The sequence below is a fragment of the Temnothorax longispinosus genome, chromosome 11, assembly GCF_030848805.1.
Source record: "Temnothorax longispinosus isolate EJ_2023e chromosome 11, Tlon_JGU_v1, whole genome shotgun sequence".
Lineage (NCBI taxonomy): Eukaryota > Metazoa > Arthropoda > Insecta > Hymenoptera > Formicidae > Temnothorax > Temnothorax longispinosus.
In genome coordinates this window covers 6,130,455-6,157,480 of record NC_092368.1, presented here as the reverse complement: position 1 = coordinate 6,157,480, position 27,026 = coordinate 6,130,455, and the positions used below count along the sequence as shown (strand labels likewise).

Below are 27,026 nucleotides of genomic sequence, written 5' to 3'. Positions count from 1 at the left end.
AAAGCAAGCCCTTGTTGTTATTCGATATCTTCAATGTAATTTTTATCGTTGATCGGTAGGTGGTGCCTGGCATGCCAAAGGTCACGAGGGGCCGGCCGATCGCCTCGCGTAGCAGCAGCAGCGGAAGCAGCGTCGGTCATCAATCAATCTTAGGAAGTCGACCGCTTTCCGGCGATAAAACGTCCGCGACGAAAAGCAGATTAATGCAGCCGCGAGTCGGCTTGAAGAGTCACAGCTTTATGAGGCCCACGGCCGCCAGCGTCAACAAGGGTTCCACACCAAACTTGCCCAAGAGCATCAAAGTTATGGTCAAGTGATAACTCATCGATAAGGAATTGTATTCGAGAATTTTAGACCGAGAAAGATTTATCTATATATACATTTAACAATCGCGTTAGAATTAACAAAAACCGCTAGCGTTACGTAAGATCAGCCGAATCCGGAGTCTGATAATTGATAAGCTGTAAGGACAACAATTTCGACGATGTTATCACGTAAGGTAGAACTGCAAGATTAGATAATGAAAATTGTTATTCTCGCTTACTACGCCGTCTCTCACAATTGTCAAACCAAAATAAGTAAAGGCTATTATCGTCTAATTATACGCCACTATCACACCAAACAACGTGAGTGCTCGGATAAGAGGGAAATAATCAAATCTCTCTCTAGCTTTATCGCGCGCGCGACGCCCACACGTTACATGACCAAGGAAACTTTAAGGGGAACGCCCCGATCTTTTATATCCGGCGCCAAATTGAGGGAGTTTTCCTTTCAGTAGCCTAGAAGAACGTATTTGTGTATAAGGTATAATGTAACATACTCGACTAATGTGCATGTACGATATATAGTATTATATAATTCTTACCGTTAACAAAGATAAATATATATTGTAGAATATATGTCCGATAAATAAATTAACATATTACATGACAATGCAATTCGAAATTTCAATACAGAACAAAACCGCGCGACATTATTAAATAAACTTACAATTAGCTATACATACTTTACGAAGAAAAGAACGCAAATAAAGTTTGCTGAATAATTGCAAACACGAGTAATCCGCATATTGCACTATCTTTCATATATATATATATATTCATGTATACTTTATGCACTGTATTCAACAAGAAATATCTACATATTTTATGTACAAAAATGTAAATTAACAATCATTTTTATCAACGATCCATTTTCAAATTGCATCAAAAAACCGCGTTCCCGACAGAGATGTTTAATGAGATCACTCGGAGAGTGTGATTCGGCACCGGCGCTTCCTAAAAAGCGTAATAATTCGAAAAAACTGACCTTTTTTCGATTGTCAACGGGTTACGTTGCGTATAAATCTTTCATACGGTACGTAAATATAACATTCAGCTATAATAACGGCTAGTCAAGCCGGTGCGCGCGATCGACAGACACAGAATCAGGATCGTCTTACTTTCACCATAAACGGAATCCGCACAGCTTAGAAATAAATAACTATAAATTATATAATTAAGCCTGCTGCTCTCTACGTTTGTTGATAAAGTATAATTACCGTGAATGCGATGTAATTTTACCGTGATTTTGACGCGGGCCAATTCAGCCACCCCGATTGTTGATCTCGATAGCCATATAGAATGACACAATTTGACAAACAAAATTCAAATTTGTTAATAAATTATCAAATAAATCGACATTACACCGGGTATAACTTTCTATATAACAGAAAATCTATATAGCACGAGATCAACATTCTTCGACTATATATATATTAATTATTTTATTAACTATTATCGCTAGTTATCATCAATAAAATTAAATAGGGCGGCTGAGGAACTCGCAAACACATTTGCAATTGCATCGCCGCCGCGTCTCTCCTTTTGGTATCTTCATTTAATTTATCAGAAATGTAAAGTAACACGGGCTTTGTGACTTTTTGTTTTGTTTGGTTTTACAGCAAAGTGAAAAAAAGTAGAGAAAAGGGTTGAGAATAATGAAAAGCGACACGGGGCATTGCAAGCAACGTGCGTCAATGTCCTAAAAGGTAAGAAGATCCCAATTGCTTACGCTTCTACAATTTTAGATATAAATATCGTAACATTAAGCAAGAGTAACCGATGAATACCCTCAATGGACGAACGGAGTTCCTTTCAACGAATTAAAAGAAAATATTACAAATAATACATACAAAAATATAAAATAATAGCGCTCGGAAATCAATCGATGAAAAAAATAGAGACGCGCAAACCCGTCCAGGTTCGCGCGAGAACAGTGAAACTCGTACTCCACTCGACGACAATTGAACGATCATTCGTTCACTCGATTAACATTCATCGCTCGATAAACAGTCGCCGATGAAATCGCAAATAAAAAATTGTTCAGGTCATCTCGGCCCTCGACCCGCGATCTCGAAATCCGAGCGACACGGGACTTTGCGGAGCTAGGATAAATTCGAACTGCAAACCGAGTTCTTCCTCGACGACGATCTCAAATTCCCGAACGATCTAGATGAATCCCGAATCAATAGCAAAGACAATTTAGACAATTCCTGACAATTTACTCCGATTTTCTTTCTCCTTTTCTTTTATATTTCGATTTTCACATACCTTTGCCAGAATAAGCTGCAGTGCGAGTTCTACGAAACGTTTTCCCGGGCATATTCTTCTACCCGCTCCGAAAGGGGCCACCAACAGCGGCGAATGGGGTGCCATAGGTTTCAGCCATCTTTCTGGCAGGCACTTTGATGCGTCTTTGAAATTATCGTCACTCAATCCAGCTATCCATGTATGCAATAACACCACTGTCTACAGAAAGTTACAAGAGAGGGCAAATTATGAATAATAGTATATTGTACAACTAGTGGAAAAAGTGGTCGATTCTGAATGAGTGTGAAGTTGGTTGCACGAGCGAAGCGAGTGCGACCATCACACTTATTTGGGCTCGACCACTCTTCCCACGAGTTGTTCATACTATTTTTCTTAACAAGAGCGTGAAACAGGCCGCTTTTCGCGCTTGTTTTAGAATTTCATTTCTCCACTAGTTGAGAAATGGCTCCATTTTTCAACTAGTGGAGAAATGGATCGTATCGCAATGGATCATTTCGCAATGATGACGTAAGCGTTGAAACATGAAGCCATTTCTCAACTAGTGGAGAAATGAAATTGTAAAACAAGCGCGAAAAGCGGCCTGTTTCACGCTCTTGTTAAGAAAAATAGTATGAACAACTCGTGGAAAGAGTGGTCGAGCCCAAATGAGTGTGATGGTCGCACTCGCTTCGCTCGTGCGACCAATTTCACACTCATTCAGAATCGACCACTTTTTCCACTAGTTGTACAATATACTATTCCCGATGATTGAGTGTAGAGGTATTATTAAAACTCACTCCGGGATCAAGGCGATATCCTCCCAGCTCCATAGGCTCGTCTAATATACGGGCTATGCAAGGTGTCGTAGGTACGATTCTAAAATATAATATATATAAAATACATATATTTTATATTCATACTTATATACATAAAAAAATATTAAAAAGTATATATAAAATTATATTTGCACATAACTTAATTGTTATTAAAAGATATATCATATAGCTGAAAAGGAAGATCTTGACGCATATGATAACGTATTATAAAATTCAAAGATTAAAAACCTGAAGGATTCGTTGATGCATGCGCGTAAGTACTTCGCCTTTCGCAAATCGTCCACCGTGAGATCGCAACCGGGAGGCGCCAGAGACTGCGCCTCGTTGTAAAGAGTTTCTTGTACTTCAGGGTTACGGCCAATCAAGTTGAAAAGGAACACCAGCGTGTTGCCTAGCTGCAAACGTCCAACGACTGTCTTTAACCCTGTAGTAGTAATTGCATGGGTTGACAGTCCGAACGATATAATAGCAAAAACAGACGGCTAAGAAACATCTAAAAGACGCCGACGTCTCAAAGAGCGTCCCGATGATTCAAGCTCGTCTCGCGAAAAGAAACTGTCATACGCTTTTTTTAAAAATAAATTATTTATCTAGTATATATAATAAGTTATACGTTTTGTAGTCAAGTTTCTGAACTAATAAATATTATAATGTAAAATGTGTGTAAAATTGATTAAATGGTCATTTTAACATTAAAGGGTGACTTTAAAGTTTACGAATTTTTGTTATATCGCTGAAACGTAATCTAATAGTCTCTAAATAATCGCAATCTGAATAATCGCCAACTATAATAAGTACAACGTGATTCTCTCACTGTGTGTATTCCCGCTGCTATAAAGTCCACTATAGCAGCTTTCTTATCTCTCATATCGAGATCTTTCTGTCGCAAAATGGAGAGGAACACCGCCTCGACGGACTCGTCTCTTGCGTCGTCCTGCTTCTCCAACATGGTCGCCTCTACGAGATCCGAGATAATGCTAAGCAAGGAGAAAAGAACAATAAGATAACGGCTACCGATTGTTGATTTTACCAATCTTCTAGACTCCGCGCGTATCAAATTATCAAACGTGATACAGTTTGCAAATAAAAGGAATAATCTTCATTAATTTATCTCGACTCACGGAAGATAAAACGTAATTCGATATTGTAAAGCTTGAATCAATCTTCTTTCTGACTTATCCAAAATTTGAAGCAATTTTATATAGAAATGAATTCAGCGGCTTGGCAATAAAAATTCGGTGCTAATTCGACTGCGCGACGAGACCAATCGACCGTACAGCGTAACTTCAATCAAAAGTTAATAGAAAGCGAGGACACTGACTGCAAGTACGCGTGACGTACTTGTATATAGCATCCTCGCTCTCTATTAGCTGCTTGTACGCGGATGTCGGTAGCAGCTTCCAAAGCGGCAGGCCGTAAAAGGCGTCGCGCGAGGCCGTGAAGTGAATCCTGACCGCTTCCGCTAATCTCGTTGTGAGCGTGCTGCTGGAATCCGGCTTTAGGAAGCCTAGGTGACGTCCCAGGATCAGCGTGCACGTACCTAAGGAACGAAGGGAACGAGATCAGCGACTTATTCATATGACGGATCGAAAGGTGCAGCTCTGAAACCCGAACGAGAGCCACACTTCTCTCTATCAGACTCTATCTCCGTCGAACAAAAGAATAGAAACTAAAAACAAGATATTTTTCGTAGATATCCGCGGCCGGGCGTTGCCGTAGTTTTTTTTTAATTTCGGGATTATTTGAGAGAGACGGATACACGAGCTAGGAAATTGCTGGCAATTTCTACAAACGCGTGAAACTGCGTCGGCGACTTACTCTCGAGTCCCATTCTGTAAGCGAGTTCCTCGAAGCCTCTCACGGTGAAACGGCTCGCTCTACGTTCACGGATTAGGTCGATGAATCCGTCGGTGACGATATTGAGCGCCGGGAAGAAGCCAAATACAGTACCGGCACCGGTCAGCTCCGGCGTTAAGGCGGCCCGTAGCTTCTGCCATGTCACGCCTTGTCTGTCGGAGTTAGTAACTGATTACTCGGTCGTTCTCACGTTCCTAAGAATCCTACGTGATCCCGACAATCAATCGACTATTATATTTTTTTATTTTTTAAGTAAAATACGATTTACGTCCATTTCGTTCTCCGTCAAAAGTGTACTTTCTACTATTATATTATTCATGTTTATACGATAGCAAAATAATCGATTAAAAATCGGTCCAAGTAAGATGTAGCAGCTTTTTAATTTTTCTAATTGTTTTCTTTATTCGGATTCGAAAGCGTTAAGAAAAGATGACGATTGATCACGTAACGACCGTCAGTACACTGAGAGAAAAAAAATTGTCGCAGTTATCACAGTTTCACTATAATTTTCAGTTATTTTCAGTGCAACTATATATTTTTTATAGTTATTTTAGCAATCCAAAATATAGTTGACTCAATACTATATTATTGCAGTTGTCTTACTACTATATTTATTACTATATTTACTACTTTATTACTGCAATGTATTTATTATTACTACTATAAATAACTATAAAAATGACCATAATTGAAAGATCTATGCATATGAGGTTATTTTTACTAATATTATAGCAATAATAACTATAAAAATAAGAACCCCAACCATAATTATCTTACTATGTAATTATAGTCGTAAATACCAAACACTTTTCTCTTAATGTAAGAGCATAGCGAGTAAATTTGTTAAAACCCATGCAACACGTGTCGATTAATGATAGTATCACACGAGTGTCCACGTCCACCGGATTCTCCGGTAAACGCGGTTCAGGGTATGAGGTATGAGCCGAAATTACATGACGCGGCCTTAAACTTGACCTCGATACCGCCGCGGCGCGGCGGCACGTAATCGGCGAGCGCAGCCGACTACGCGGGCAGGCTACTCACTCATTGACCAGACCAAGGTTGGTGTAACGATCACGCCGGGAGCGCCGGTAGTGGGATATGACCTCCTGCGGAGGACGAAGCGGGTACCTCGAGCCACGCTTGAGGACAGCCTCGATGTCGCGACGGGAGAACACGGAGATCACGAGGAAGTTCCACAGTGCCTCCTCCTTGCACAGCGGCCCGTATCGCCGATTCAGATCTACTCTTGAATCACGGATAACGAGCCATGTTAAAATACCATATACCGATATCCGAGCGTGTGCCGTAACGGGGCGGGTGCTCCGGATCTCGGAACGTGTCGCGCGCGTCTCTCCTTCGATCGCGCTTGAACGGTGCCGATAAAGGCAGAACACCCTCGGTTCAATGCACTCTTTATTTCCCATGAAGATCACCAACGCGAGAAAACCGCTTCGACAAACGAGACGCGCATTTGAATAAGGCTGTTACTTTTGACTTCAAAGATTCAAATGCTTTCGAAGTTAACTTTCGAAGTTAACCTTTGAAGTTTAAGGTGTCTTCATCTTTGAAGTTAACTTCGAACTTCGAAGCTTTGAAACTTCGAAAAATATATTTGCGACATGAGAAATTTTATTCAGATTTTGTCATATAATTTTATAAATGTGCAGTATGTGTACCTATGCAGTACTATTGCAGTACTATTACTATTATATTAAATTAATAATTATATAATTTTGATTCTTCGCAGCTTTGAATCTTCGAAGTTGACAAAAGTGACAGCTTCAATTTGAAGACGCGACAAAATAAATTTTTGAAGTTTCGAAACTTCGATCTTCGAAGGTTTTAAATTGTCGAAGTTTCGAATCTTTGAAGGTACGAAGTTCCAATATCGAAGCAAATTATCAGCCCTGGATTTTGAACGAAAAGACGCTCGAATAAATTTCAGGGCGAAATACATCTCGTCGATCCGAAAGTTATGATCATCATTGCATCGGCAACTGTTTATCGTTGCCCGCGACGTACACTCTACCGCAGGAATGCCTGGACATAATACATATACATATATATGTACATATATGTCATATACATATCAAAATGTCCAGGCATTCCTGCCGGTCAGGACATACGTTCATAAGTAATTCATTCAATGAATTTGAGATATCTATAAAGTTCTACGAATAATTTCTCCTCTCACAGATCTTTCACTGGCATGACATAAGCAACTTTTAACGTGATGATATAAGCAACTTTCTGCCAGAGGCTCTCCGTTTTCCTCCGTCTCTTGCAATTACAGCAACTCACCGCGATAAGATTGGAGTATCTTTGACCCTGACCCTCTAAAAAGACACGTCCGCTTTCCCCCCCTCGCCCTCGATTTAATCGCGCGGGCTTTTTACGGACCCGCGTGTAATTGGAAGCCCCCGGTTAATCGAAATGGTTAATCTATTATGCGAGTCGAATGGACGTATTAGTAATATAACGAACCGTAATATACACCCGCGTTACTCCCTTTCTTCTGCTTCTCTTCCTTCCCCTTCTCTATTCCTGTCCTCTTTCGGTCGCGCAACCTTGAGATATCATTAGCAGCAAAGAAAAGGATCTAACGCGGCGTGTTTAACGCGGCTACTATCGACAAGGGCAAAAGTCAAACTCCTTACCTTTATACGCTTCGTGGATCTTATTCAAGCGGTAGTGGCCGAAGCGGGAGTATATCCATCTGGTGCCCAAAATCGGCAGGGCGAACGGACCCGGCACGTCGCGTGCTGTTTTGAACTTTCTGCCATTGTCGCCTGCATCTGCATCTGCAAAGAGATCGTCGACTTTTAGCGGAACGGAAATTCGCGGAAGAAATTAGGAATGCCTGACGAGTAACCGAGAGAGAGAGAGAGAGAGAGAGAGAGAGAGAGAGAGAGAGAGAGAGAGAGAGCTTCATATCGCTCGGAGCTTTATCTTTCAGATAATTTAAATCACCTTATTTACTAATGTAAGAAACTTTTTCAATCGCTCGGATTTCTACGCGGTAACGTGATACGGTCGTGATATTGCTACCGCGCGCCATACATTACATGTTATCGATTAAGAAACTTAACTCTTAACTTGAACCCAGCGCCTCGACAAATACAACACTTGATAACGATAAAAATGATAGAGGAGGCGAAAGAAAGTCACGGGCAGGGCCATTGACTGATATCGGCCGATATCAAGGCTTGAGAGATCTCGGGGATCACTCCTCGCACTTACCGGCGTTCGTGTTGTAGTTCCTGGTCCAGAACCACCAAGGTGGTCGGTAGCCGGTAGCCAGCACCAAGATCGTGAGCAGCGCCGCGGCGATGGTCTCGAACCACGCTCCGGACAGCAGCATCCTCCAGTCGAATCCCTGCACCAAGGCGGATTAAAGAGAGACGGGAAGGACTTCTCTGTCTCTCTCTATCTCTCTCCCGACGCAATCGCGGGATCGATTCGTCTTCGCGGTAGCGGGTAGCGCGGGAGCGATTATCTCGTTACGACGCGTGAAACGCTTGTCTCTCCTTCGCGGGCACGTCGGTCGAAATATGTAGTAAGTACTACGACTGGCGCCCCGTATCTCTCGGAGCGAGTTTTGAGTCATTATTTGGACGCCTCGTCTCGCGCGCCGACTGATGCGGCGAGAAGCTTCAGATGCGTCAAGGTTTCTTCAGTTGCGCACAGGGAGAGAGAGAGGGAAAGAGACGTGGGATTAATTTTAACTCTTAAAATACTAAAAAAACAAAGCTACTTTAAGCTACTTTTTATCGTAGCGGCTTCTCAAACACGTCTGGCAATTCTCTGCGTATACCTTCTCGCGGTTCGTAGCCCTACTTATAACTGCAAAGAGAATGTGGTATCTGATGATGGGATAAAACAGCGCCTCTTGCCTTTACAATCACGGACACATTACAAAGGCGTGAGGGCCTCGTGCACATCCGACGCTCAACTCAGCTGTAATTGGCGTGGACGCATTTTTCGCGATCGCCGTGCCGTGCCGTGCCGTGCCGCGCCGGTTGCACGCGCGGCTCCGATAAGGCTGCACCGTTCGCGCTTTGATTTAACACTGAAGAAACGCGCGCGATGCCGCGCCGGTGCGAAGGGAACAATAAGCATCGCGCATTTTTCTCGGCGGTTCTCACCGAGAAAGGGAGGAAGGAAGAGAGAAAGGAGAAAAAGAAAGAGAGAGAGAAAAAAAAGAAACAGAACCAAACCAAAACGGGGTAAAGGGTGAAAAACGTGCGGATAGCAGCGACCGTTTACGTATCTTTTTGCGACTGACTGAGTGCCCCAGTGTTATTTGCGGACCGCGCGATTCCTCTATTTGCAATTCGCCGATAACGCGCTTCCAGCGTTGCCCCGATGATCCACGGCCTCCCTCCCTTTCTCTCTCTCTCTCTCTCTCTCTTCTTTTCTCTTTTTTCCCTCCTTCTCGTTCGCTCGTTCTGAGTCATTGACGTATCGGAGCTGTTACACGGATCGGGAAGAAAATAGTGTAAACGATAACCGTGTAACTGTGCGAGTACTGCAGTGCCGTACTGAACCGAGGACCGAGGGTGAAGGATCTATTGTGAACGGTCTACGTAAGTCATTGTTAAGTACATACGCTCGACACACTGATTTAATATTAACGCATCGACGAAGTCAATAGCATTATAACGCGAGAACAATATCAGCATTATTCTGTAACGGTGAGCGGAAAGAGAGAAGATCACCCCGCGAATTTATCGCGACCAACTCGAGGCCAAACTTTGAACTTGAATTCCTCCCCCAGATCCGCGACTCTTCACGCCAAGTGTACAACTACGGCAGAATCTATTGAAATAAATTCACTTGTATTCCCCTCTCTTTTATCGCGTGTGTACCTCTCACCGTATCTTTCGCGTTCCCCTTTATACGCTCGCGGCTAAATAAAGAGCGCGATTAAGATAATTGTGTGCTGTTTTCGGAAAAATTACAATAAATCGCTTCGTCGCTCGTCTCACCGAGGATGATCTCGGGGATAAAAACATGCGATTTTTATCGGGGAAGAAAATATCCGGGGAAATGAGTGGGGAACGCGGCAAACGGCGCCGCATTCCACGGCGTTTTCTTGTAGCGGTTTCCGTGTATACTGGACGCGTCCCGTGCCTCCTGACCGGCTACATTGTTCCTTCCTCATTAATGACTTTAATTAAACGCACCGCTACGTGAGTACCGTCTCATCGTCGGCCCCCTCCCCCTCCTCGCCGGCGATGGGAGTCTTTCAAGGATGGTATCCACCGAGGAACGCAGAACATGGTGCACACGCGATCGTCGCGTTCCGACGAAGCCGCATTCTTCCCCAATAACGTGATTCCGATCTTTGTTTACCTTTTACCTCACATTTACTCTACTCTATTACATTTTATATAGACGAACGTCTCGGAAAATCGATGAGAAAGAGCACGGCTAGCCGTGTTAAATGTCAATTCGACGCTCTCGATTCGTTAGTTTACACACTATTAGACTTGCAGAATAAATAACAATCGGATGTCTTAATAAAAAGCACACTGAGCACGTTGAAGGTGTTGCGAAATGAATTCTTATTTAGCGATAAGAATTATTTCTTTGTCCTCTCAAACTTATTGTAATAAGAGATAGTAAACAGCTAGAAACAATTATTATAATTAGTACAAATTTAATTTTACGTGGAATTCTTCTTTTAATTTATCTATTTTTCTTTCTAATTTACCTATTTTATTCGTACAGTATTCGAACCTACGCTTTACGAATAGACTATAATTCTTAGCTCGCTTGACTAGCGTCAATGATCAAGCTTTGGATCAAAGCTCTAATAAAGGTCTAATAAAGAGTGGAGCAAAATATATCTTGCGTATCTCGCGGAACCAGTCTCACGCTAAAAGAAAGAAGACAAAAGTGCTCGCTATCAAAAGCTTATTTCGTTCTGTTTCTCTGTCTAAATCTCTCTTACGCGATCTCTATTTTTCCGTCGTGACAACACGCATGGATTTTATCTAGAAAAAATGAGATAAGAGGGAAACCCAAACGTTGACACAACGAGGGAGGCTTCGATCGTCATCGTGCGCATGAGATGTAAATAATGGCTTTTAAACAAATTGAGAAAGAGTTATTTTTGATTATAAGCTCTTTTACGTGTATGTCTCAGGAATTTTGTGTAATTCATTTTTTTCTTTGCAAAATTTTTAAAGATCCCACAAAAAACCGGAGTATTGTAAAATAAATAAAAATTACACAATTTCACTAGTGATTTTGCAAAATCTTAGGTTCTGTCAGTAAAATTGTGAGTTTAAATTTTTATTAATTTATAAATATATTATAAATAATATTTATATTTATCATTTTTATTCATTCCACAATATCCTGGTTTTTTGTAGATTTCCAAGGAATTTTGTAAAAGAAAGAATTACACGAAATTTCTGCGATATACATATATGCAATGTAATGTTATTTAATTAAGAGTCACTCGTGTTCAACGTCATGTGTGTACCCTATGCATCAAGCGCATTAAACGCCCTCGTATTTACATGGGACTGGATAAAGTGTTTTCGTCCTGCTATACTGATTGGGCAAATTTCGCTCTCTCCGCCACACGCACGCACGCAATGCACGCACTGCGCGTCGTCGCGCAGCCACACCGCGGCAATCGTAAATGATAACGAACGCCGGTAATTGTGTGCGAAGACTTTGGAATGGCAGCGTGTCGCCACCGACCAGTAAATAAAGGATTATTGCCGGGGAGCAATTGAGAAAGCGCGAGTGAGTGAAAGAAGAAGTACGGGGGAGAACGAGAAAAATAATCGGCCGGACTGCGCCCGATTACCCGTGACGAGACGCGCGGTCGCGTAGCTGGATCGTTATCTTTCTTTCCTTTCTTCTCCACTCCTCCTTCCTTTTTCCTCCCTTTTCTGCCTTTCTCCGCACTCGCAAACCCGAGATATATAGCGTGCAGTTTGTAATTTCACCATGAAAACGCCCTGTGGCCCTAGAGGAGAATATCTCAGTGCCAGTTATTTCGCGAAAGATAACTGTAACGTAATAATTTCCCCCTTGATTCTCCAGAACGAACGAGTCGGATTGTCAACGACGGATCGCGATGGACCAATTCGTGATCGAAGTGATCAAACCGCGCGCGCGCGGAGAATCAATCCATTAATCAGCTTCGTTCGCGGGGAGAGCTAAGAGCTAAGAGAGCTAAATAACCGTACGGCGATCTCGTTGTTTTATCGTCTAGCTGTAGCTCCGCTTCTGTTCTAACGCTACGCCTGTCAATTAAATGAACGAGAGATGAATAATGCCGTGTGCGCGCCGCGCGCCTCGTTAATGATACAGTTACGGGCTATTATCCACTTTTGTGAGAGCGCCACTCAATCATAAATTTTATTGCTGTAAGTTACTCGGCATTTTTTCCCCACGTGTGGACGGAATTGTATATCTCGAGCAGGCCACCGGCGGCGGCGCGCGCGCGCGCGCGCACAAGACGGGTTAATTATATTCTCGTCTCGCTGTAACGCGCTGCACTTACGTAGCACGTATCATTTCGATTTTATCTATATTTTAATCCCGATTTTCCGCTTCTAACGGTTAACGTCCATTTTTGCTAATTGCAGATTAACTTTAATCTCGGCTCAACTTACTTCCTATCCTTTTCTAATTCTTAGAACTAGAAAAAGACGAAAAGTAAGTTAAGCCGAGATTGATCCTTAAAGGCTACAGTTCAAATCTCCACTATTTCAGACTCTCCAGAAATTGATGTTTTTGAACAATTTAATACGAATTATTGGCAATTTTTCTAATTCTGTTATATTCTTCAGTCTTTTCTATCCCTATATATATTTTATATATAATTCTTTGGTTAATTAGACCCAGCTTTACATGTGATCAAACATCCATATATGGACCATATGTAGCCTTTACCCTATTCACTCCAACGTTTTTTTCGCCCCAATAATCCTCCAACCATGCACTTTCGAGTCCCACGTGTTTTTTATAATGTTAATAGCTTTGAAAAATTCCCCAAAAATTATTATAATATCTTTGTACCTTCGACTAAAAATTAATGTAAAGAACATTTGGAAATCATTTATTTAAATATTTTTTTACAACAATTATATGTTGACAAACACACGTTACGACTCGTTTTACTTAAAAAATCATAACTCACGAACAAATTGACGAAGCTTAATGAACCAAAACGCAAATTAAAGCTAAAAGTAGTGCAAATGAGAAAAAAAATATGAGATAATTATTAATTAAATAGGAATACTTAATTTCGTCGCCGCAAATTTGGTAATTTTTAAATGGTACAGAAGGACTTTAAGGACTTAAAGAATGCTAGAAAAAGAATTTCTGAATAAGAAAAGGCGAATTTGAAGTGTGACAGATATTTTTTATGTAAAAAAATTAATTTTTTTTTTATAATCGTAGCTCCTCCCCACCTCTTCCACCTGCCTCTGAGCCATAATAGACCTCTGTGGAATGTTAAATTTTTTTTTTAACGACAAAAATATTTTAAATACGGTTAAATTATACACAAAAATACATTTTTATCGAAAAAAATGCTCATTTACCTTTCACACAACACTGACGTAATCCTCCATCCATGCACTTTCGTGTCCCACCAAGATTTTGATTGTTCCCCGTTTCGAGAGTAAATGAGCTAGGACTTTGAAATTTTTACCTGAGGTTCCCTGCCACAATAACTTTTTTCCGGCGTGGAGGGGATTCTCCCACGATCATTTGTTTTCCGGAACAAACGATTGTTAGAAATTCGTGGGACACGAAAGGCATGGTTGGAGCGAATAGGGTTAAAGATAAAGTTAATCTACATTGGTGGAAATGGACATATAAGAGGTTTAAGAGGTACGATAGATTATCTTCGAAAATACCGTCTTGCCATGGAAAAGGTTGCGTGTGGAAAATTTTATGACTTACATTCTTCCTACGTTTTATTGTCGCCCATCGGACGCGGATATCGGCGTAACGAACGATTCGAGGAAATGTTTACCGAAAGTGGAAATGATGAGAATCTTCTTGCCCCCCCCTCCCCGTTCGCGGAAGAAATGCCAGAAGAAATGTAAATTCCAGACGCTCGCGGCGTAAGTAATAGTAACGAGGAATATTATCTCCATTAGTTGACCTATTTGTCGGACATACAATTATTTGCTTTCGTTCGATAACCCACTGATAAGTGCCTTCCATATACTTTATTCCGTTCGCACCGCGATTCCGGTATAGAGTAATAACACTAATAACGGACCCGAGCGCGAAATTAATCCACTCGGGGTCTCGAAATTAGAGTCAAGTCGAAGTCGCGTCATTCGTTCAGATTTTTTTATCGATGCAAATGTTACTATTATTTTAGGGTCTTTGTAATTCTCACTACTAATAATTCTCGCTAATCGTTTCTAGCATTAATCAAGCATATTCTGCTCGCTCTCAGACCTACGATTCTCGTTTTTTTCTAACAAGAGAAAGAAAGAGAGAGAGAGAGAGAGAGAGAGAGAGAGAGAGAGAGAGAGAGAGAGAGAGAGAGAGAGAGAGAGAGCTCTACTGTTCTTCCTCTTCCGCGAGAGATGATCACAGAGCATTGAAAAAATACGTACAACGCAGGAGCGCTGTCGATCCCGCGATTATGCGAATCGCATCTCGCCGTTTCCGTATAACGTTCCCGATTATGCGGCATACACAGTGCTTGGGAAATTGCGGTTCCCGTTCCTCGCGATTACGACAAGCATTCACGGTACGGTTCACGGTTCACCCCCCTCGGGTGGCTGTAATCGCCATAATCGCTGCGTGCGAACATCAAGCAAATTATCGCTGCGTATCAGCGGCACTTAACATTTCGCAAATAAAATGATTGACCGCCGTCTCGATCTTGCTGCCGACTGTCTGTCGCAATTAAACGAAGGGCCTCTCCGGAAAAGAAGCGTCTCTCGAGCGCGCCGATATGTATACAGAGTGTGCCGAGAGAGATAATCGGCCTCCCGAGCGGCAAGTAAAGCGAGTGAGGTCTACAAACAAAAACCCCATTTTCGATCAGACTGGATCTTGATAGCCTAATAATATGTACAACTCTTCGTCTTAATAAACCACATGCCGTTTCTTACCATCATGAAACGCAGTCTCAACTTAAACTAGCCAGTACAATCGAAATTAAATTGATAATCAATTTAATCACGCTAATCAATTTAATTACTAATCTTTAGAATATCAGAGATATATGACATGGAAAATACGAGATGTACACAAAAAGAAAAAAGTGTCAAATCAACACTGATATACTCGTATATACGCAATAATATACAGGGTGGTAGTTAAGTACTCTAAAAGATTTTAAGGGGTAATTCCTGACACAAATTCAAGACGAAAACTTTATATGATCATAGGTCCGAAATGGCTTAGTTAAAAAAATACAGGGTGTCAAAGTTGAAGGAAAAATTTCATTATTTCCATGAATTTATTTTGATGAAACTTTGTGTATGTTTGAAGGACATGACATGACATGACTGATCTTTTGGGGCCATACATTATTTTTTATTCAATCAGTAGCGAACTCAAGGATAAGCGGGTACTCTTTTTACGAAAAAAAAACTGGTACGCCATTGAGTGGTTTTCGAAATTTTTGGAAATAATGAAATTTTTCCTTCAACTTTGACACTCTGTATTTTTGAAACTAAGTCGTTTCGGATCTATGAAGTTTTCGTCTTGAATTTGCGTGAGAAATCACCCCTTAAGATCTTTTAGAGTACTTAACTACTACCCTGTATAATCCTCTTATAAGAATTTCAACTTTTTATTTCAACCTTTTTTTCTTGGTTGAACTATATAAAACTTTGTTTAACTATATAAATGATTATTAATATGACTATTAACCATATAAATAACCATTTATATAGTTAAACTTCGTTTAACTATAGGGGTATTCAAATAAGTTAGAGTTTAACGGTTTGACAGGTTATGTCGGGTTAAAGTCGGGTAAAAAGTTAATTTTTACACTTTTAACTCAAAAATTAATGTGATAGGTTAATGAGTCACTTATGTATTTTGCATAACCTTAAAGAGTAGCGCGCCCAAAGTTAATTAATTAACTTTTTACTGGACTTTAACCCGACATAACCTGTCAAACCGTTAGACTTTAACTTATTTGAATACCCCTTATATAAATTACTTCAAGCAAGTTTTCTTCGTTTAACACGACATAATCTCATTTCAAGATTATAGATTGTCCCGTATATACGAGCATATAAGTGTTGATTTGACACTTCTCTTTTTCCTGAGTATAGAAGTCTACGAAGATTTCTTCCAAGATTTCAATCGACATTTCTCTCGGAGGCCGCGCGAAGGTAGACTCCGCGCCGCGCACAGGCACGAAGATTGAAGGCAGGAAAAGCCCGCGATAGATAGGTATACGACGGCGCGCAGGTTGGGTGAGAGCGTGCAACGTGCGTTGTTAGATATCGCGCGCCGAGATACGCTCGCGTGAGAGAGGATACGTATTACCGCAATAACAGGAAAAGATTGTCAGGCGGACAGCGTGTGATTGTTATCCCCGGTTTATAAACAGGGAGCCATATCTAACACCTCGCTTTACAATAACAAAGCTTTTGTTATTCAGACATGTACGTATATTGTATGCCCGCCAAACCGTAGCCGGGGCGCGCAGAAAAAGCTTATACACATCTTTTACCCCGCGTCCTCTGTCACTTTCTCGCCGATTGGCGACCTTACTTTTTACGACACCTCCTGCGTCTCGATCGCGAGAGGCTTCGGGAGAATTATATTTCAATATATTCGGCAATATTGTCTTATAATGTACTTTATCAAATTGATTGCATATCCGGAGAGCTCTATCTTTGTTTTTGTATTAATACATTTGATCGTGAGAAGAGAGCGATGCGTTCCCCAAAATCAGTGCTTTATCGCGAATTGAATAACTCTCGGTCAAGATAATAATTATCGTCGATTTCAATAACAGATTATTTCGTAAGCAACGTTTTCGCGATATCTTTCGCGAATTTCTTTTTCGATTAAAGATCGAGGACCGAAAATCGCCGTAATTTCGACAAGCTCGATTCCGAATTTCGACGTCGCATGTATAATACGAAAAGAATGTATCTTACCTCACGTCAGCTGTCAACTGTCACCGTCACTGTCGCGTTCCCGTTGTTAGATAAACGTAGGGCGTTGTTTATCGCGCCGTCCGCACCGTTCTCGGAACGCAAACTCGTCGAAATTACGGCGGCTTCTGGAGAGTATCTTTCTCTTTCTCCGATTCCTGCACAGAAGCCTCGACTTGACCGAAACACGCGATCGAGGAGATTCCGCGCGCACTTCCGCGATCTTTCGGGATCTCCGGAACCACGGAAATCGAAATTCGCACAATCTCGTCGATTGTCACCGTGATTGCCGTGAATTACCATGGCGCGTAGGAACTCCGGCACGACGAAAATTCGCCCTCGCGCACTCGCCTGGGCCCTCAGGTACCGCGCGCCGCCGCGCCGTCCGCAGTAACGCGATCAGCAAATCGCACGCATGTCCACGCACCGTCCGTCGTCGCTCCCCTCACGCATGTGCGTGCGTGCGTGCGTACGTGCACGTGCGTGTGTGCGCGTGTGTATGTCGCGGCGCCGCGCACCAGTCTCTCCCCCGGACGCGGCAAGACTTATCAGCGCCGAATTCTTCTCACTCTCTGTGTCTGGTCCGGTCTGGTCTGGTCTGGTCTACTTGCGCCCGCGCCGATCCTACGCGCGCGCGATCATATGTGTGCGCGCGCGCGTTATTGCCTCTCTCACGCTCACGGTTAACGCGCCGCGGCGGACCCGGAAATCCGCGGTACGCCTCGCGTGCTCGTGCCACAGGTGGTAGTAGCGGCCGATGCTCGTTCCTCGATGAATACTTGGATATATGCATAAAAACGGATAGCTGCGAGCGCGCGGGCGCATACCCGGTCGTCTTATAGGGTGTCTCGTAAAAAGCGGGATCGCGCCGCGGCCAGGAATGCGTTCTTTATCGCCGATCGATCGATCGATTCACTTGCGGTCTTCTCCTTCTTCCGAAGTTCTCTATCGGAGAGCTAATTGTCGACTGTCGCGTTTCTTTTAATATTTTCAACGTTCCTATGTTTTGATTTAATTTTTCTATTCTGGTCGAGAAAACCTGCAGGCTTCTTTTATGCATATCTTATGCATATTTTATGTATAAATTGAATAAAATTATTATTCCATTTTGATATAATTGATTTGTCTACACTATTATTCGATCCAAGTGCAGTTGAGTACTCTATATTATGTATAAAGAAATTTGAATTATAATTTTATATAGAGATTGTATTTTAAAATAAACTACGTAACAAAAAATTTATTAAAATGAAGTATTTAATATTAGTTAAAAGAGCTATTGAAATTATAATTGTGGCCATTTAAAAATTATCATCAGAAATAGTTTCGCACTTTCTATAATGATAAATTTAGCTTTAACGATTTTAAAATGCGAACTTCACGTAGAGCAAGAGATATATATTAAATGTCCACACTTAGCATTTAAATGTAGGACTATAAATACGACATATTATTCTAATGCTGTTCCCGCATTTGCGCTAGAAAATCATTGAACCGATAAACATAAACATGTGCATTAGTCACATACATGCAAAGTTTCTAGAATTAAACGCCTTGCTCGGCAAGTGTTAAATAGCTGATACAATGTTATTGATATACTGTATGTTATTGATATCTAATTCTGTAATAACCACCTCGCAATGCGAGTTATCGAGCCTTTTTAAATCGAACTTCCTCAGACATATAGACTTAAAGAAGTGAATAAAAATATAATACTGCGTGTCGAAAGAGAGAGAGAGAGAGAGAGAGAGAGAGAGAGAGAGAGAGAGAGAGAGAGAGAGAGAGAGAGAGAGAAAGAGAGAGAGAAAGAGAATGTAAAACGAATTCTCGCATGAGTAATCTTAACAAAGTATGTGGTTTTCATTTCAACATTTATATATAGAATTGAAGTTTATAGAATAATTCTTCAAAAAATTACATCTGTTTCCAAGATCTGTCTTGATAGGAGAATAAGGTGTTAAAAGATAGTAAAAAGGTATATTAGAAATAACTTACGGGTCTCAAGCGCATTATCATAGCCACCGTTGTCAAGGTCGATTCTGTCGGCACCGATAATAAATGTACTAGCGCGCAAATTTTCGTAGAAATTGACGAATTAGGGAAATTTGAGTGCGAGAAACCGAGGACGAGGAGTGATCGCTGATCCGTCCACTCAAACTGCTGCGACTACGATGACGACAGTGAACCGTATTGTGTACCAACTCATTGGACAGCCACGGCGGCACTGATCCCAAAAAGTTCCTCGGGAACCCTCGTGTTTTCCAAAAACTCCGAAAGCGTGACAGGGGTTGGAGGAGGAAGAGGTCTGGCGGTGATGGAGGTGGAGGAGGCAGAAACAGAGGTGGAAGAAGAGCGAGTGAAGGATGAAGAGGAGAAGGAGGACAGAGGGAGGCCGAAGAAGAAGGAAGCGGGAAGAGAGAGAGAGAGGGCCGCCACGGACGGAGAGGGTTCCTCGGTGGGACGCACGTGGGAGGGAGAGGGAAACAAGCCCGCGACCCGGACGTACAAGTGAGATGAGTAGCGCGAGCACGGGACGAAGGAGGAAGGGCACACGGAGGCCCGGAGGAGGAAGAGATGCCGCGAGAAAAGAGAGACGAGAGAGGAGGAAAGAGGGAGATGCGGGGTGTCCGGCGAATGGAACTTCAATCGCAGTTAATTGCCGCATTGTTCAGCGGATCGATCGGATTTATGAATGGTTGGTGGCACGGCGAAAAGGCGGACCAGTGACGATCCGCGAGTTTTCCGAGAAAAGGGGTAAGACGGGGTGACGAAAGCCCCCGTCCCCCCGCTTTGCCCGCTCTTCTCTCGTCCTTCTCTCTCGCGGAGGAGTCGTGGGACGCCGGGGCCGGGGCCCGCCGGTCCATCTCCGTCTCGCGACGTCTCGGGAGACAGACTCTCTTATCTTCTTGTCCTCTCTGTTTACATGCCCCGTTCCGTGCCCTGCCCGTCGGTTCCGCGACCGCGCGCCACGACATGGTTGGCTGTCGCCAATGGTGGGGCCCCATGGGATCCAGTGGGAACCCGTGTGCGCGCAGTGGGGGTCCCGGATGACGGACGGCCCGGAACGGAGCGCAGATGGCGTTGGAACGTTCCCCGTCGAGGAGGATACGAGAGTCGCTCCTGATCCGGGCAGACACTGATCCTCGATATCCCGGCTGCCGCTACGGGATATGCCGCAACTATCTTCACCTTTGCCGTTTCTTGTCCTCTCATCTTTTTTTTCGGACAAAAATAGACATCGGGTCACCGCATGCATGTACATCCGCTTTCGGGTGTGTCATTTAAATCTTCCACCGTTAAACTTCCGTTATTTCTTCTGCTGTCCTTCATCCTTGAAGTCTGCTATCTATATCTTTTCGTACCGTATTCTCATTACTGAGGAAGAAATTTTAGAAGCTGACCCCCTAACGTATCTTTTTCGCTCCGAGATTAAAGGGTTAATTACGAAGAAATAACGAGCGGGAGCGCAAAAATCCTGGGTAAGGTCGAGAAGCTATCGCTGGTACAACGTATTGTTGACCCCTGCATGTAATCAATTATCTGAGAGTATGCCGATTAGATAAATCGCTCGTGAGATTCATGAATAGAGAGATAACGCAATAGGAAGCGAAGCGGGACAAAGAAGTTTCTCTAGATCTATACCGAGGGCATAAATTCTCGATTTTTATAATAGTCTTATTCACCAGATTCTCGTCCAGGATATTCCTCTCTCTTGACGTTTCACTTAATCGAAATCTGCACGGGATCAGATGGTCCAGGTCAGCTTCTTTAATACAAGACGTCACACAAATAGGTGTTTCATACGGAGCCTAGGATTATAGATTATAGGCCTGTTCTTTTTAGCTGAACTTCTTGCACAGTTCATTTTTCCTCTTTTTCTTTTCACGTTGGAGAGAAGAAGAGAAAAAAAATGAACTGTGCGAGAAGTAGAACAGACATAATATCCTGGAGACGGAGGCGTTTACAGATCTGCAGATAATCCGCGAATGAATTTGTCGGCCACGGAGCGAGTCAACCGTTCCGCGAGACGCGCGCGAGAATCGTCTCTCTCAAGTCAAATCGGAGAACACCGCACACGCGTGCTTGAGTGAGAAGTCACGGACGCGCGAGACGGCATCTAATTTGCGCAAATCGATCCCGCCGTCTCGCGGTGAATTTGCGCGGTCATGCGTAACGGCCGTCAACCGGATCGAACAACCGGCGTCGTCCCCACGAAGGGCGTAAACAACTCCGACTATAGGGAGACTGAGAGCGAGATCGGAAAAGATCGGAGTAAGACCTGAAAACCGGAGCGAGAGATTAGAGCAAACTGTCTTCTAGTCGCCAAGCGGAAAATAGACCTGCACAGACGCGGCTTATCTAAATGTTCTAAAAACTGGAAGTGACCGGTAAATACTGGTGGCGGCGAATAAACTCAATAATTCGGGAAGAAGAGGAGACGGGTGATCGGGTGACGGGTGTAAAAACCTAAGACGGAGGGGCCTCCGCATCCTTCGGGCAGTCGCAAAATGAATTTTATAATCAGCGGATTAATATTCATAGCGTAATTAACGTCGAACGGAATATAAAAATATACGAAACGATAAGGGAAGCTTGTCCCACAAATACGTCGAAAACCGGTAATTTTGGCCCCTTGCGCTCCCCCGGGACCCCCGAAGTGCTTTTATTGGAAAATGTAATTATTTCTACCGAGATTTCTCGAGAATCTACGGCTATTCGGCGGCCGAAAGGACGATCTCTTTCCATTTAAGGGTTAAATATTTGTCCATCGTCTCTCGTAATGGGTTGGAGACCGCGCTGTCCGGAGTGGAACGGACGGCCGCATAGAACGGGCTAGACCAGGTCAGGGGGAAATGATGTAGCTCTATCGCATACATAAGAGGGCGTGAACACGTGGAATGAGACGTCGATCGGAACTCGTTTCTATTCGAACGGAGTAAAACGAAGTAAAAGCGAGCGTCGAGACGGCATAGACCTGACCCGCGGAAGATACGGTGTGATATACAAGGAAGTGTATACGTACGAAAAAAATACCATAGAGCCGCTGGAGCCAAAGATCCATCGCGTACCGATATGACGTAAAATCCAGAGCCTATCCTGCTCTTCCGATCGCGTCTTTGTTTCCTTAAAAATCTCTTCGGAGACATCGAATTTTAATATTTTCTTTTCATAGATTATTTCTTTTTTGAAACAACTCCTTTCTCATTATTAATATTAAGCTTTATTAATATAGCTCCAACTGTAACATGTAGTCAATAATTTAATATCAAATGCGCTTTGGACGCGTAATTGTCAAGCGTTTATTTTCGATCGTTATATCTATCAATGTAGATTAACTTTAATCTCGGTTTAACTTACTTTTTATCTTTTTCTAATTCTAACAAGAATTAAAAGATGTAAGAATTAAAAGATAAAGAGTAACTGAGATTAAAGTTAATCTACATTGATAGAAATGGACAATAGGTATCCTTATTTTCTACAAGCGAATCGACGAGATCGAAGTTTATATTTTTACAGCATCTTACAGCATATTCGACACCGAATCCGAGCGTTCGAGTCTGAATATTAACGACAGGCGCGCATTGGCTTTAATCTCGAAGCGTGAAACGCGCGTCAGTCGTGTTTCTCCGATTGCGTATGTCTGGCCGGAGCTAAGTTTCCATAAGTAGGTACAAAAATGTGCCGCAGAACGCAAAATGACCAGCGATATTAATAAGCGACACAATCGTTTTCTACGATCTAACGCGACCTCCTTTTTAAACGTCAATTCGACCCAACCGACCGGGGAAGTTTTGCAATTGCGGATTTAATTAACCCCCTGCCTTCCCGTTAATGCCCCCTTTTTTCAATTTGTTATCCGCTAAATATTACCTGGTGAATTTCTCTTTGACACTCACGACAAGTGAATCTGGTCCTAAGGCTTACAATTAGTGTCGGAAATTAAGAATGCGCGTTCAAAAGACGAGCGATGCGCAAAAATTATTTCTCAACGCAAATGCTAATTTATGAGCATTGTACCGTTAACTTGCGCAATTAATAAGGCTACTTACTGGAAAAAGAATGCGTCATGCGTTTCAAAAAGTACTTGTACAATGAGTTGGGTGAATTTTTACAGACCAGTAGCTTTAACAAGCACTCTGATATTTTTAGCTCTAAGCGTGCCTAAGAACAGGGGAATCCCTTACGGAGTAGATGAAGAAAGATGAAGAAGTATCGGATGTTCTATGGATCGACCGGTTCTAACGTGACAGCTGTAGCTGAGAATATTATTTCTGTTATAAATTATAGTTTGCGAGACTTATGGGACAATGCGTATTCTGTGTATTATTCCTCTAGTAAATATTGAATAACTCTGAATTTTCTGTCATTCTTGAGAGAAAAATAAACTGGAATCAATAGCGCCGGCGTTTAGGACCAACGCTGCAACGTTAAATACTTATTGATGTGTTAAATAGCTATCATCCTGTGATTCTTGTGAATGTAACAAATATGTAAAATAATACTCCTTCTCATACAAAGTGACTGCTACAATTTACGAGCTGGTTTTATTTGAATTTTGGAAGCTTTAATTAATGATTATTTTAATACGCGATGTAGTTACAATAATTATGTGTTAAATATAAATATTAATTAATTATTCTGTAATTATTGACAAAATTGAAATAATCACAATTTTTTCCGTTACTGCATGTGGCAGCTTCAAGAAGAAACTCGGGAGGTCCAGCACACCCTGTATACGCGCAAACATCTGTTCCTACGGCGCGAAATAATCGCGCACGCATAAATAAACCACGACAGGGCCAGGCGTGCGTGTCTCACGTGAAGCAGCGGAAACGTGACTTGGCCGTTCACAATTCGGCGTCCCGAAAAAGTCTTCGCGGCGAAGCCCGAAGACTATCCCCGCGAAAATCTCCCGTGTGACACGCGATATTCTGCAGACATTCCATGGGGATATCAAAAACTGTCATAAAAATATCATTCGCGATATCCTGAATTCCTGACGCGATTTCACGCGAATATTCCGAGTAATAATGATCGAGAGAAGACATTCCAAAATTGTTGAAGATACATTTAGCGAATATTCTTTTTCTCAAAATTATATTCCGCTGCGTAGGACATGCTGGACATGGGACGTCTGTGATGTCGGTCTGAAAAGGCGGGCTGTTGCTTAAAAAAAAACAAAAAAACTGGTTCTCGAAGTTGGTCCCGTGTGTGTTGCTTAACCGCGTCTAATTATCACGTCGCGTTTCGAGTCCCACAGGGCGAAAGGAAACCTATTTCGTTTATGAAAAACGACGTATAGGTTCGGGATTTGAAAACGAGCAACGTGTGAAAGAGAGATAGAAAGCTGGACCACACGCTAAAAGCGATAGGTTTATTTCTTAAAGACGATCGCGCAACTAATCGGACCAAAATCTGAATTTGACCTTCTGGCTTGGCCTTCTGCTCTGTCGCGACGAATCACATTTAATTTCTCGTACCATGTTGCTTGGAATTTTAATTACCCGTCTGCAAGCGTGTGAGTGGCGACGCATTTTTCTATCGTCACATTTTCGAAAAAGAAATAATAAACAAGATTATCCGACATTTCGTATTTGACATCAAACATTAAAAAAGAATAATCTTGAACACATCCAACAAATAAATCTTCAGAATTTTAAGAATTTTCTTTATATTATATATATATCCGTACCTTAGAGATAAAGAATCGCGTTTATTTGGTAAAACGGAGTTAATACACTGAAAAAAATTGTTAATCCGAAAAATTTTTTAGTCTGATACGTTCAACTAAACATTTTAGTTATCAGACTAAATATTTTTTCGGATTAACAAATTTTTTTTTAGTGTACATTTTTCAATATACCTACTAGAAGTTTAAATTGTAAAGGGTCTTATGTCTTTTATTACTAGTTCCTATTAATTAGAATCAAAAGCCATGCGATCAAGCTTAGGTCTTTGACAGCCTTATATTAGTTACTGTATACATATATGTCTATATATATACATATAATTTTTCCAACAAACTGCGCGCCGATTATTTGTCGGACTTAAAACACAGTAATTGTTAGAATTAAAAACCATGGCTTTTGATTCTAATTGATTGTATATCGTTACGATCCTATCTCTCTTATTAGTTCCTATTAAGATACAATGTTTAGAAAAAGTCATATTAAACATTTCTATAGTACCTTAATTTTGGTCAGATACCGTGTGTTATTGACAGTTGTACTTTGTTAACCATGCCGGTTAAATTACATTATTAAAAACTCAATAAATCAAGTTGATACCTTTATTTTATATCTAAAAAAAGTATACAATTTTCCTTGTTTTTTTCTAAATTCATAATAATGGAGATACTATTCTTTCTCTAAGGTACAGATATAGATTATCTATATCTCTTTATCAAGCATAAATATGGGATATATCTAAAAATATAATTTATCAGAGAGCCAAGATTCTAAAAATAACAAGTGATTACACCCATATCTCGTAATCGCGGTTTAATAAAGTTTTTGCCCTCAGCCTTCGAATAAAAAATAAGTATATACAAGATGAAGAAACAGCGGAGAATAAATGAATAAAAAATGAAGTATAAAATCAAGAACGCTGGAGAATAAAAATAACATGAATAAAAATAAAGTATAAAATAAAAAAGAATAAAAAATAGAGAAGATAAAATCTATTTTTTGATTCCCGTATATAAAGAGATTTAACTCTGTTATCTGCTAAATAACTACTGACGCGTACGAATCGAGCGTGGGACGATATCGATATTTTGCCGATATACACGGGGTCAACAATTCTTTAAGGAGTCCCCAGGTATATCGACACGAAGCAGCCGCGTGCGACGTATGTACGCGGAACTACATAAATCACTTGCGGTTTTTGTGAAAGGAGAGGAAAAAAAGAAAGAAAGGAAGAGGTTCAACTTTTCGTTTAATAGTCCGGCTCCCATCCACTGAGCGGTAAATCCACGCACACAATTCACGTACCTTACACGCGGCGTAAGGAGGGAACGGACACAGGTGTACGCGCGTGCATGCGTGCACGTGTATGCTGCGCTGCGCCGCGCCGCGCCAAAGAGACTTGGCCAACCAACCAGGAAGCGATCACGCACAACTGGTCACTCGCCGGAATTCTGTCGGATGCGATTACACGGCGCGATGGTTCGTTTAAAAAATGGGAATCCTCTCTCCGTTTCCCCTCCCTCTCCCATCCCTTCGTCTTTCTCTTCTTCCTCTCTTCGCGAATCGTCTGACCGCCGGCGTTATTAAAACCTGGAATTCGCCCGAGGTTCCACCCGTTCCGGAATCGTACCTTATTTTCCTCGATTTAACTACGCAACACACGAGTAGATATTTATTCAGTGCCTAACGTTACGAAACGAAGAGAACGCGTAACGGACCTTTCACAATTACGTATGAACAATTGTTTTATTATGTGAGCTACAATAAAAGAATATTCCAGAGAAATTACATTAGGAGAGTTCACTTCTGTTGAGAATCTCCCCGGACAGCGCCATATCCAAAATCGGAAAATAAGACGTCTTAAAGATGTCTTGGACACGAGTGCTGTCTAGGTCTTTACTCGTGGTACAGCGCTGCTGAAGATGTAGGGCAGGAGCTCCGCGAAGATAT

General features: G+C 41.9%; 2 protein-coding genes across 7 annotated transcripts in view; one reads left to right on the top strand and one right to left on the bottom strand.

Moving 5' to 3' along the window:
- Form3 (formin 3) overlaps positions 1–933 on the top strand; it is a 37,130-nt gene extending 36,197 nt beyond the window's left edge. For both annotated transcript variants that reach the window (XM_071793356.1, XM_071793355.1), the window contains exon 26: positions 60–933. In XM_071793356.1, the coding sequence (XP_071649457.1) occupies positions 60–317 (258 nt within the window). In that variant the 3' untranslated portion in view covers positions 318–933. The remainder of the gene's footprint in view (positions 1–59) is intronic.
- Shd (cytochrome P450 family 24 subfamily A member shade) lies at positions 826–26,967 on the bottom strand. 5 transcript variants are annotated; one of them, XM_071793374.1, is made up of 11 exons: positions 26,866–26,967; positions 8,507–8,642; positions 7,924–8,067; positions 6,308–6,506; positions 5,225–5,415; positions 4,748–4,946; positions 4,221–4,383; positions 3,635–3,801; positions 3,368–3,446; positions 2,592–2,789; positions 826–2,489 (listed from the first exon to the last, which is right to left on the bottom strand). In XM_071793374.1, the coding sequence occupies exons 2-11, from the start codon at positions 8,625–8,627 to the stop codon at positions 2,364–2,366; spliced, it is 1,587 nt and encodes a 528-aa protein (XP_071649475.1). In that variant the 5' UTR covers positions 8,628–8,642; positions 26,866–26,967; the 3' UTR covers positions 826–2,363. The 5 variants fall into 5 exon arrangements, with proteins under 5 accessions (XP_071649475.1, XP_071649470.1, XP_071649471.1 ...); XM_071793369.1 differs by lacking the exon at positions 26,866–26,967 and adding an exon at positions 19,384–19,811; XM_071793370.1 differs by lacking the exon at positions 26,866–26,967 and adding an exon at positions 17,689–17,979.
- Between the last annotated feature and the right edge of the window lie 59 nt (positions 26,968–27,026).

Bases quoted from the DNA above. Each gene is read 5' to 3' on its own strand.
- Shd (XM_071793369.1), bottom strand. From the start codon at position 19,404: ATGATAATGCGCTTGAGACCC. The intron at 8,068-8,506 runs GTAAGTGCGAGG...ATCTCTTTGCAG, and splicing joins GAACTACAACACGAACGCCG to ATGCAGATGCAGGCGACAAT. The intron at 2,490-2,591 runs GTATGTGAAAAT...GGATTCATCTAG, and splicing joins TGCAGCTTATTCTGGCAAAG to ATCGTTCGGGAATTTGAGAT.